This window comes from Moschus berezovskii, chromosome 5, assembly GCF_049115385.1.
Source record: "Moschus berezovskii isolate FMDL1 chromosome 5, NW_MosBer_1.0, whole genome shotgun sequence".
Classification (NCBI taxonomy): Eukaryota; Metazoa; Chordata; class Mammalia; order Artiodactyla; family Moschidae; genus Moschus; species Moschus berezovskii.
In genome coordinates, this window is record NC_142464.1 from 123,283,716 (window position 1) to 123,295,764 (window position 12,049).

Below are 12,049 nucleotides of genomic sequence, written 5' to 3' on the forward strand. Positions count from 1 at the left end.
ATCCCCACAGTCCCCTGCGGGGTGGCGCAGACAGGAGCGCGGGCTTCCATGGTGAAGCTGCTGTGCTCTGGGGGGTCCCGGGGCCTCTCTCCACAGTCACCCCCCCCACGCTCCCGGCATTCCTCCCGTCACTGGGATGACGGGCCGTGTGCACACGGACATAACCACCTGTGCACAGCCCTTTACAGTTTGCACGGCGTCTCTGTTTCGTGACCCCATTGCCTCCCCTCCCCACCACGGCCAGCGGGGAGGACGGAGCAGCTGCCCACTTGGCGGCCTCCTCTGGGGGTGGGGGTCTGTGCTGACCTCCGGTTCTCTCTCGGGGCCTCTCATGAGCCGGCGTTCGTGGGCTGAGCCCCACCACCTCGAAGCTTCTGTGGGTGATGACGCGGCAGCCGGCTCAGCTCACTGCGCTGTCCACCCGTCCCCTGCCTGTGGCCTCTGCGCTGCGGAGACCAGGAAGGGGACAGCCCAGCCGCCACCGCTGCCCCTTGCTTCTGACTGTGGTTGAGGTGACCACGGTCTGTCCATCTTTGGGGGGACACACACTCTGATGGGACAACGGGCCCCATTTCCACTCCCTCAACCCGTGGGGAGACTGAGGCCTGGGAGCCCTGAGTCCCGCCGGAGTACTGGAGCCACCCACCCAGCCGCGGGAGCACTGAGTGCTCCAGGCCACATGAATGCTGGATGCTCCCGGCCCGGAGCCAGGGCCACACAGCTGATGGGGAAGGGGCTGGAATCCAGACCCTGGAGCCCCTGCTCCCCCGACCCTTAACAATTTCTGCACCCCACCTACCCTGCACGCCCCGCCCCTGGGTTGCTGTGACGTCCCCAGTGCGGCTGAGGACTGGCAAGCTGCCCCCTGGGGGGGTGGGGTGTCATCACTGCCCTTTTACCCCCTCCACCCGTATCTGCCGGGTCCCTGGGACTGTTTTAAATGGCTAGAAGTGACGTGTCGCCCACCCAGGCGGCCCAGTGGATAGGTGGCTGGCCTTGGATCCAAAGCCCTGGGCCAGCTCATGACCCCATGGACCCCATGGCCCCGCTGGAACCTCTGGGCCGTTCCATCCTGATGCTTCCAGGAGGTGGGGGCTCCAGGCGGCCAGCGGCCACGCCTCTGCTCCCCGGGGGTCTCAGGACGCGGCAGCGCGGGACCCTGGCGGAGCCCGGCGTTTCTGACGGTGCCCTGTGCCCTTCTCTCTCCCGCCGCCGCCCGGGGCCTCGCCGGGCCGCCCTGCAGTGCCCGCTGCCCGGGGGGGACAGAGCCCCGCCTGCCTCCCCCTGCTGCCGGGGCCGGGGCCGGGCCCCCTGCAGGTCAGTGGGTGCGTGGGGCGGGTGGCGGGCGCGGCCTCACCCTGAGGCCCTCTGTGTCCACTGCTCGTGCCGGCACCGGGAGACCCGCCCTCAGTCACCCGCCACCCCACCGCCTCCGCACCCGCGTCCAGGCACGACCCGCGCGGGGGAGGAAGCTCGGGGTGCCCCGCACGTCGGCGGAGGCCGCGCGCTCAGGCCGGTCTCTCCTCCAGGGAACCACTCTGGCGTGGTCCTGAGCGTCAGCTCCCGGGAGATGCACAGCTACCTGGTGAGCTGAGCCCGCGCCCGGAAAGCTCTCCTCTCCGCCGCGTCATCCCCCACGGAGGGCCCAAGACCACACCGTCCCCGGCTCGGGGTGGGACCCGCACCCCTGCAGAGACTTCGGGAAAGCCTCCTCCTCCCTCTGCGTCCACGCCAGCCGACAGCTGCCCCCGCCCCGTCCAGCTCAAGCCCGCCCCGCCCCGGCCCCCAGCTCGGGACACTGTCAGCCCACACCCCGTCGTCACTCCGCGAGGAGGCCTGACTTCTCATAGGTGAGGCCGGGCCCCCTGAGGCTGGGGGTGAGCCTGCCGGACTCTCAGAAGCGCAGACCCCCCACCCAACCCCCTCCGCCTCCATCACCTGCTCCGTGGGCTCCTGTCCCCGGAGGAATGCCGAGCCGCCGCTTTCTTCCTTGGAACCCCCAGGAAGTCAGCTCCCACCGCTCACACGGCCGTCCCTCTGCAAGGGTCATGCAGACCCCCTCCAGAATCCGGAAAGCCTGCTGCACCCCCCCCATGCCACCCTGCAGGCCTCCCTCTACGCTCCCCTTCCTCTTTTTAACCTGCAGAGCTGATGTAAATACCTCTCTAGGTAGCCATTTGGGTTTTTTTGGGGGAGGTTCTCTTTTTATTGCCAGGCAGTAGCCCCCGTTCTTGGGAACCCCCTTGCCGAAAGCCCAGGAATGCTCCTCCGCCCCCACTGGCAGCCTTCTTTCCTGCCCTGCCCCCCAAAAGCAAAGCTCCCCCCAGCCCTGCCCTCCAAGGGATCCAGCACCCCCGGCCACCTGTCGGGCCCATATGCAGGCTTCCTGCCCGGGATCGGCCTGGAGACAGGTGCCCAGTGCTTTGCGAGTCCTCATTCCTAGAGGGAGCCCTGTAGAGACCCAGGAACCAGGAGAGGTTAGAAAGGCAGAGCGTGAAGGGCCGAAAAGTGGTGCCAGCCTGTCTTAAAGACAAAGCCACTGAGGCCCAGAGAGGGAGTGGCTGCCCCAGGGTCACACACAGCAAGGGGGCCACAGAGATGCCCCGGGAGCCAGACCCCCCCACCCCCCGCTTCCCACACAGTTCGACCCCATTCGCTCACCGATGCCTAGCAGTCAGGGACACCAGAGCATCTAGGGGCGCGGTTTCACCTTTTGCCTTGAAACTGAATATCAGCGTCCCCTCCCCGCCCCCACCCTGGGCTCTCGATGGTCAGCGCGTCCTCCCAGAGGTGGGGACACCCCAGATCCCAGGCTAGGACCCTGCTGGCTGCGAGAAGGAGTCCAGGATGAAGCCCGGGGCGGTGGGAAGCCTTAGCCCACTTCCGCAGAAAAGAAAGGCGGCCCGCGGAGGGTCTTCCGCACCCCCAGAGCAGCTCCCCTGGCGTCCAGCCCCGCGGGTCGCCAATGGGGTCTGAGGCTGGCTCAGAAGGGGTCACTGCATGTCGCAGGGCAGATGCGCCCTGTCCCCCTGCTGTGGCCCACCCGGCTGAGCCACAGCGCCGTCCAGGCCTTCCTCGGGGAAGCGCAGGAGTTGCGGGGTACTGCGGGGAGAGGCTGGGTTCTTGGGGCGTCTGCCTCCACCAGCCTGCCTGCCCTCTCCAAAGACCCCTTGGGGAACCCCCCCGTCCTGCCGTCCACCTGCACCTGGCCTGTGAGCCTCATTCCAGGGTCAGACACCTTCAGCGCCAGCCAGGTCCCAGTTAAAGGTCAGCAGGGAGCCCCCTGGACGCAGCTCAGCAGTGCCTATGGGTGATGCCACCCTTGTGACCTCCTGACCCTCAGCTGCATTGTCTTGCTGATGGGATAGAGCTTCCCTTTAGCTATTGGTGTTCTTCTCGTATTTTCTATCATCATTTCTATGAAGAGCGTTTTGGGTGTGCGGACCCAAGAGCCTGGGAATAAGTTGGCATCTATAACCGAATATGCTTCCGTCCCCATACCTGGGTAGATCCACACGTAGGTCTGGGTTTATCTGGTTCCACGTTTTGAGGTCCTGCGTCTTTGACGTACAGGTGTGCGCGGGCCCCCGGGAAGAGTGGGCTGGGCTTGGACAGCTAACTTCTCATTCAGCTGGATCGAGCCCGCACTTCTATATGCACATAACAGATGAGATAAATTCTTTCTTATTTTTCCTTTTTAAAAATCAATAAATCATTTGTGATGCTTTTAACAAAGATTAAATGAGTACGATCGGTGTTTGCCTTATTACAAAGCTATTTGTCAACGTTTCCCTAAACACACACCCAGGGCCCTAGAACTGTGGTATCACGGAGGCTGGGGCGGGCCAGGGGTCCCTGCACTTTGGGGGGGAGGGTGCCGTGACGTTGGCCGTCTCGGTCACTGGACCCAGATGTGCCACCTGCAAAGCAGTGATACCACCACGTCCTCACATGGGTTGCCTCACTTCTCCGCCAGTGGCCAGCTGAGGGGCCCTGGAGTGCACTCCGCTTGCCCAGTGAGGTGCAGGGTCTGGAGGTGCACCCCGGCTGAACTGAAGCCCCTTGTCCCTGAAATGCCATCCACTTGTCTTTGGGGAGACAGAGGAGCCAGGAGTGGATAGAGGAAGCCCTGATGTGGTCAGATCCCCACCTGCATGCACACGCACACTCACACAGACACGGACACACACAGACACACACAGACACACACGGACACACAGACACACAAGGACACACTAACAGACACACACGGACACATACACAGACACACACACAGACACACACAGACACACTCACACAGACACACATAGACACACTCACACAGACACACACGGACACACACAGACACACACACACGCAGACACACATGGACACACTAACACAGACACACTCACACAGACACACTCACACGGACACACACGGACACACACACAGACATACACGGACACACTCACACAGACACGGACACACACAGACACACACACAGACTCACACGGACACACACAGACACACACACAGACACACACAGACACACTCAGACACACACGGACACACTCACATAGACACACGGACACACTCACACAGACACACACAGACACACACAGACACACTCACACAGACACACTCACACGGACACACACAGACACACACAGACACACTCACACAGACACACACAGACACACACGGACACACTCACACAGACACACTCAGACACACACAGACACACTCACACAGACACATTCAGACATACTCAGACACACACGGACACACTCACACAGATGCACACAGACACGGACACACACAGACACACACGGACACACAGAGACACACTCACACAGACACACACAGACACACACGGACACACATGGACACACACAGACACACACGGACACACACATGTGGACACACTCACACAGATACACTCACAGATACAGACACACACGGACACACTCACTCAGACACACATTGATAGACTTTCACACAGACACACACAACACAAACAGCTTTCACGCAGACTCACAGACACACCCGCTTCCTTCTCTGGACCACAGTATATGGAGTTCAGTGTCTTCAACATCCTCAAAGCCTTCTGGCCAGATCTCGTGCCCCCTGGGACCAGGGCCGGACCCTAGGCTGAAGCTCTGAGTGAATAGGATATGCCCCTGGGGCCCAAAGGAGACCCCGGGCCCGTGGGGACGCTGCTGATGATTGCAGGGCCCAACTGGGAGGGGAGGGCTGGGGGCCCAACTGGGAGGGGAGGGCTGGGGGCCCTGGGAGCCAGGTCTCCAGGATGAGGAAGGAGAGGACTCATGGGAAGCAGGCCAGAGCCGGGGCCATGCGGGGCGGGGGAGGGCAAGAGGAGTGTGTGCACGTGTGTGAGAGTGTGTGTGTGTGTTCGCAGGCTGAGGCCGGGGCCATCCAAGGTGGGGATGCTGTGGGGAAGTCGAGAGGATGGTGTGTGTGTTTGTGTGTGTGTGAGTGTGCGTATGTGTGTGCGTGTGTGTGTGCCTATGCATGTGAATGTATATGCCTGTAATTGAGTCTGTGTGTGTGTATATTTATGTTTGTGTTTGTACTTTGTGTCTGTGTGTGTGTGGGTCTGTGTGTATATTTGTGTGTCTGTGTGTGTGGGGGGGCCTGTGTGTATATTTGTGTCTGTGTCTATGCGTGTGTGGGTCTATGTGTATATTTGTGTCTGTGTGTGCGCCTGTGTGGGTCTGTGTGTATATTTGTGTGTCTGTGTGCGTGTGTGTGGGTCTGTGTGTCTGTGTGTATACTTGTGTGTCTGTGTGTGTGTGGGTCTGTGTGTATATTTGTGTCTGTGTCTATGCATGTGTGGGTCTGTGTGTATATTTGTGTGTCTGTGTGCGTGTGTGTGGGTCTGTGGGTCTGTGTGTATACTTGTGTGTCTGTGTGTGTGTGGGTCTGTGTGTATATTTGTGTCTGTGTCTATGCGTGTGTGGGTCTATGTGTATATTTGTGTCTGTGTGTGCGCCTGTGTGGGTCTGTGTGTATATTTGTGTGTCTGTGTGCGTGTGTGTGGGTCTGTGGGTCTGTGTGTATACTTGTGTGTCTGTGTGTGTGTGGGTCTGTGTGTATATTTGTGTCTGTGTCTATGCATGTGTGGGTCTGTGTGTATATTTGTGTCTGTGTGTGTGCCTGTGTGGGTCTGTGTGTATATTTGTGTGTCTGTGTGCGTGTGTGGGTCTGTGTGTATATTTGTGTGCGTGTGTGCGTGTGTGTGGGTGTGTGGGTCTGTGTGTATATTTGTGTCTGTGTGTGTGGGTGGGTCTGTGTGTATATTTGTGTGTCTGTGTGTGGGTGTGTCTGTGCCTGTATGTGTGTCTGTGTGTCCATGCCTGTGTGTGATGTGTGCTATGCGAGGAGAGACAGGGAAGGGGGCCTTGAGGGCTGGCACCCTTGGCGCTCGAGCAGGTCTTCTCCATGCGTACGTGCCAGGCCTGGGGGAGTGCAAACCCTAGCCGCTCCGCTGGCTGATCGCGATCCCCGGCTCTTGGCATGCAGGGCTCTGTTGGGGGCCTCCCCCGGGAGAGGCTGGTGGGTATGACAAGAGTGTGCTGCTCCTGTGTCGATCTATCTGGAGCCCCTTCCTGAATGAAGGGCCAGGCGGGGTTGCGGGGGAGTCATGTGGGGCCACAGCCCCTGGGATGGCCCGGGGCGCAGCCGGGGCGGCTCCTGCTCAGACCACGAGGATACAAACGTGCCCCGTGGCGGCTGCGCAGTGGGGGAGCTGTGAGCACACCTGAGCTCCTGTGGCCATGCAGGTCTGCGTGTCCCCTGCTCACAGACGGGGAGATGGAGGCGCTGGCGGAGGAAGTTAGTTTTAGCCCAAATAAGAGGCGCTACTCTTACGCTCCAGCGAAGCCCCAAATTCCAGGTGGACTTGAGCTGACTTTCACCCAAGACACCAAGTCTGGTGTCCAGAGTCACCAGGTAGCCACAAACCTTGGAGGGACAGATGGAAGCCTGCAGCGTCATCGACAAACCAGAATCAGAGGAGGAAAAATACTTCCTCGAGGATCTGCCGAGCTCGTCCCTCCAGCTCTGTCGGTGAGACCGATGGCCGGTCCCCGCGGAAACCCAGCCAGCTTTTATCGTCAACAGTAGAGGTTCACTTCCAAGGACTTGGAGGCCTCCTTCCCAACCAGGGGGTGAGGGTTGGAGGGAGCTGGAGCCGCAGGGCCAGCGAGCAACTGGAGACTGAAGGAGCAGCCCCTAACCAGGTGGGATCCCCAAGAAGGGAAGGTCACCTCCTTCCTCAGCTGCGAGGCCCCGGAACCCCCACAGAAGACACCCAGGCACGTGGTGACACGTCCCCTGGAAGGCACGGAGGCTGCTGTCAAGACCAACACCCATTCTGGTGGGGAGTCAGGGTCAGGGTCCCTTCGAGAAGGACCCCACCAAGCTGAGAGAGGACACAGCAGCCCCGATCCCTGGCCCGTGACGGGTGCACACTGCAGGGTGAGGTGGGCCCTTCCCTCCCACGTCCAACACAGCCAGTGTCACCAGTGGCAGACCAGGCCTCGGCCACAGAGCTGAGAGTGGTCATGATCACAGCTGAACACGGACCGGCCGGCACTGACCTCACACCTCAAGGCTGACCTTGGGGGCGGCGACCCCACCTACTGCGGCTCCCACTTGAGGCCCCACTTCCAGACCTGATCACTGAGCTGCCCGATCACAGTGCCCCCCGCTGTGTCCAGCCACAGCCGGGCCCTCTGCAGCTCCCTTTGTCCTGAAGGGGCAGGGGGGCCCTGGGGGCGGTGAGCAGCCTCTGTGTGCGATTACTGTCGACTTAGCAGGACCAGCTGGAGGAGGAAACCACCCCCCCAACCCCGACCTCTGAGCTCAGCGGCAAAGAGAGCGGCCAGACCTTGCTAATGTGGAGGGGGCCGGGGTGGGGGGTCTTGGGCAGCTGCCCCCGGCCCCTGCTCATCCCGATTCCACTGGGCGTGAAACCTCCTCACAAGCCTCGGGCTGCAGGAGTGATCACCCTGCACTGCTGTTTCCAACGGGATGTGCTGACCAGGGTGGCCCGGCCACCCCTCTCCTGGCCGTGCATGGCCCACCCCCGTGGCCTCATTTCCACAACCTGGGCCTGTGAGGCCCAGGGGACTTTGCAGCTCCTTGAGCTCAGAGCTGCCAGTTGCAGGCAGTACATGCACCAGCCCAGGCGTCTTAATGGCCCGTGCCCATGACCCCCAGGCATTGGTGTGATGTTATGATGAGGTTGCTAATCTCTGACAGCACTAGCTCAGCAGACGGCTGAGCCCGCCCTGGCTCTGTGCAGGGACACAGGACCACGCTCGTGGTTTGCAGCTCACAGATTATGGCCCCGGTGCTTGGCCCTGTCAGCGGTCCAGCAGGATCCCCCCGCCGCCATCGGAACCACGAACCAAGGTGATCACAGGGATGACGGCGGCTCCCACTCAGTCTCTGCCGTGTGTCGGGTCCAAGGCAGGCGCTTCCCATACACAGCCGCGAACCGGGCTGGCAGCAAGCCCGGAGACAGGTGCCAACACCCCCGCCCCAGAGTCGAGGGCAGCAAGGCATAAAGCAATCTAGAGTTGGGGTTCAGCCCAACATCACCCGGCAGCCCAGGCCCTCTGCTGACCACAGCGCTTCTGCAGGCAGGGGATGCCACTGTGTCCTACGTGAAGGGTGCTTCGGAGTGGGGCTGGGTCAGCCGTGCAGAGACCACCTAGAGGGTGGCCACGGGGACAGAGGCCTCCTGGGAGCCAGTGAGGCAATCATGGGAAGCGAGGCACTGGACAGCCAAAGCACAGAATAATTAATGTGTTCTAGAATTTCCTGGCAACTCAGGGACAGAGAACCAGGGCAGCAGCTAAGGCAGTGTGTGGACGGAAATGAGTTAATAGACCTGGAGAGACAGAAAATGCCAGAGGGAGAGCAGGGGATGCTCAGCAGCAAGGCCTTGAGGGGTGAGGGGCCTGGAGCCCGAGTGTGAGCAGAGGGTCAGATCAGGTGGGAGTGGGGACCGCTAACCCTGGGGAACAGAAGGGCTCAGAAGCACCTGGGTTGGGAGCTTCTCCTCCAGCTGCTCCATGTTCTCAGGGAAGTTACCAGTGAGGTCATCCCCAAAAGTGAGAAGAGGGAAGGGAGCCAGGGAAACAGAAGGTGGGAAATTTTATCGGGACAGTGAGAAAGTAGATTGGCTAAAAAAGTTGTTAAAATCGCCAGCAGGGTGGAGGTCTCACGGGATGTCTGCGTCTCGGTGTTCTGTGGAGACCTTCCGCTGTGTCTCTGCTTCTCCAAGCCACAGGCCACTGCTTGGGAACAGAGCCACAAGGTGTCCTCAGGCTACAAAATGGCTGCAGAAGCTCCAGCCTGGATATCTTCCTCTCACAAAGTCTAGACGCTCTGGTCAGGTCACATGGACATCCCAGGAGGAACCCCTATAGCTCACTGTCTAATCCTGAGCCACGTGCTACTCCACCTTCACCCCAAGTCACCACACGTCCCAAGCAGGGGGTGGGCTCACCAAATGTCCCTGCATTTGGGACAGAACAACCAGATAGCTGATGATGATGCCAATCTAAATGCTCAGCCTGCAGTCCTAACCTCAGATAGAGGTCAATTCCAGGGATGCACACATGGTGATGGTTGGCTAGACGCTCATGATTTGTCTGGGGCAACACCACGCTGCCTTCAGGATTAATGTGCAAAACGAAGATTCCCCCAGCAGCTGGGAACGCAGCGAGGGGAGAGGGGACTGGGGCTCCTAAACCAGAAAACGCTTGGTCTGGAGGGAGTGCTCTTCATTCAAGGATAGATAACCGGGAAGAAATACAACCACAGCCTCAAGGGGCCGGAAGAACAATCCTGCATCTGAGACCGTTGGAGGGCTGCGCTGCAGGTTCGGAGAGAAGCATGGTTGGTGCAGAAGAGCTCATTAAAGGGAGCTGGAGGAGAGTTTAGAGACTGTATGTGTCGTGTCTCAATGTGAAATGTCAGAAGATGTGGCCTTTTTGAGACCAGACAGAAGAGATACAGGCTGAGGAGGAGGGGACGCCGCCGGAGGGAGGTGAGGCCGGAGAGTGAACAGGCAGGAGCGCAATTAGCATCTATTTGCATTGAAAGTAATAAAGAGCAGAAGGCTGAAGAGCAGATTGCCTCTCTCTAAAAATAACAAAGCAACGAGGAATGGAGTCAATAAAAGCCTTGTAGGAGATGGCGAGAGCTCTCCCACTCAACACAGGCGTCCTCGGGAATCAGGGCACGCAAGCCAAGCCGGAAGGAGTCAGAACCTGCAGGTTAAAAGGCCTACACAGCATCAGGACAAAGTGCATCCTGTAAGAAGGTCGGGAACTGAAGCATAAAGATTAAACGTCTTACAAAATCTACGCAGGATACTTACCAGAGGGGGATGGGGGGGCCTGAGCCCGGAGGTAAATAGAGGGACTGTGCAGACAGGGCTAGGCTGGGTGTGGCTCGTCTGTGTGGAAAGCAGAAGGGTTCGCGCAGATTTGAAAGCGTTCAAAACTGTAAGGTCTGGGCACATTTCAAAGGAAAAGTACCCCAAAATACAACTTTCTATCAACCAAGGATTGGTTGGCCACTTGATGCAAAGAGCTGACTCATTGGAAAAGACCCTGATGCTGGGAAAGATTGAAGGCGGGAGGAGAAGGGGACGACAGAGGATGAGATGGTTGGATGGCATCACCGACTCAATGGACATGAGTTTGGGTAAACTCTGGGAGTTGGTGATGGACAGGGAGGCCTGGTGTGCTGCAGTCCGTGGGGTCGCAAAGAGTCGGACACGACTGAGCAACTGAACTGAACTGAGGGGTGGTTCAAAAGTCAGCGCCCCCGGTGGGTGCTTTGGGAGGCCCGCGGGGCTGGCGGCCGCCTCTGGACCAGGTGACAGTGTTCACCGCGGCAGACGTGCAGACAGAGAGGGCAAGAAGCCGCGAGATTCCCGTGCGCGCCCCTGAGACCCAGGGCTGGTGCGGGCTCAAGGACAACTGTAGGGTGAGATTCGGTGCTTAGGCTGGCTCTGTGCCTTCTGCGTCTGGAGTCGAGGCGGGAGTGACCCACGGGCTGACGTGGCATCGCTGTCTTTGCTTGTTCCGCCATCCCACGTGCCTGATTGTCACCCACCCACCCCCCGGCATCACTCATGTCCCCTTGGAAGGTCTCCTGAGAAGCTGGGGCAGAGGTGCGATCTGGCCAAGAAGAGGCAGGGGTGCAGATTCAGACAGATCTGGGTGCCGTCCTCTGGGGAGGTGGCTGTGGGTAGCCGTGTGGGTGGACGCAAGGTTGGAAGGCTTTTGCTCTGCTGCCGTAGACTCGGGCGGCTGCTGGGAAGTTTCAAGCAGTTCCTGAGATTCAAGCAGCTTCTGGTCAAGTTCTCCAGAGCTGCCCACTTTCGTGCCAAAGACCAAGGCGTTTCAAAGACGGTTCCCGACATGCTCATCACCAGCCCATCCATGGTCACACACGCCTCCAGCGCCCTTTCCAAAACCCTCTGTGTGTGCAGCATCCAGGGCAGCTGGTCACCTGCGTCCCTCCAAGGCGTGGACAGGACCTGCTGTTTTCTCCCCACCAGACCCGACCAGCATGGTTGAAGGTGCTGGCATTCTGGAGGAGGAGAAGCCAGCCTCCCTGGCTGCTTAGCAAGAGCTGGAGCATTTGCCTAGACCCGTGAGGGCAGCTGCTTCCTGCCAGGTGGGAGCAACATCACCAACAGGCATAGAACAAAAAAGGTCACCTGCCTCCCAGGCATTGGGTGGTTTAGTCGTTAAAAGAGATGAACAAAATGAAGGTTAGTCACTCAGTCAGGTCCGACTCTTTGTGACCCCATGGACTAGAGCCCACCAGGCTCCTCTGTCCATGGAATTCTCCAGGCAAGAATACTGGAGTGGGTTGCCATTTCCTCCTCCAGGGGGTCTTCCCAACCCAGGGATCGAACCCAGGTCTCCTGCATTGCAGGCAGACTCTTAACCAACTGAGCCACCAGGAAGCTGTCCAACTCTCTGTGACCCCGTGAACTGCAGCACGCCAGGCT

At 59.5% G+C, this 12,049-nt stretch overlaps 1 protein-coding gene across 2 annotated transcripts in view; it reads left to right on the forward strand.

Moving 5' to 3' along the window:
• The window catches only part of SORCS2 (sortilin related VPS10 domain containing receptor 2), a 503,745-nt gene extending 500,014 nt beyond the window's left edge, over positions 1–3,731 (forward strand). For both annotated transcript variants that reach the window (XM_055435186.2, XM_055435187.2), the window contains one exon: positions 1,530–3,731. In XM_055435186.2, coding sequence (XP_055291161.2) covers positions 1,530–1,594 — 65 coding nt within the window. In that variant the 3' untranslated portion in view covers positions 1,595–3,731. The remainder of the gene's footprint in view (positions 1–1,529) is intronic.
• The last annotated feature ends 8,318 nt before the right edge of the window (positions 3,732–12,049 follow it).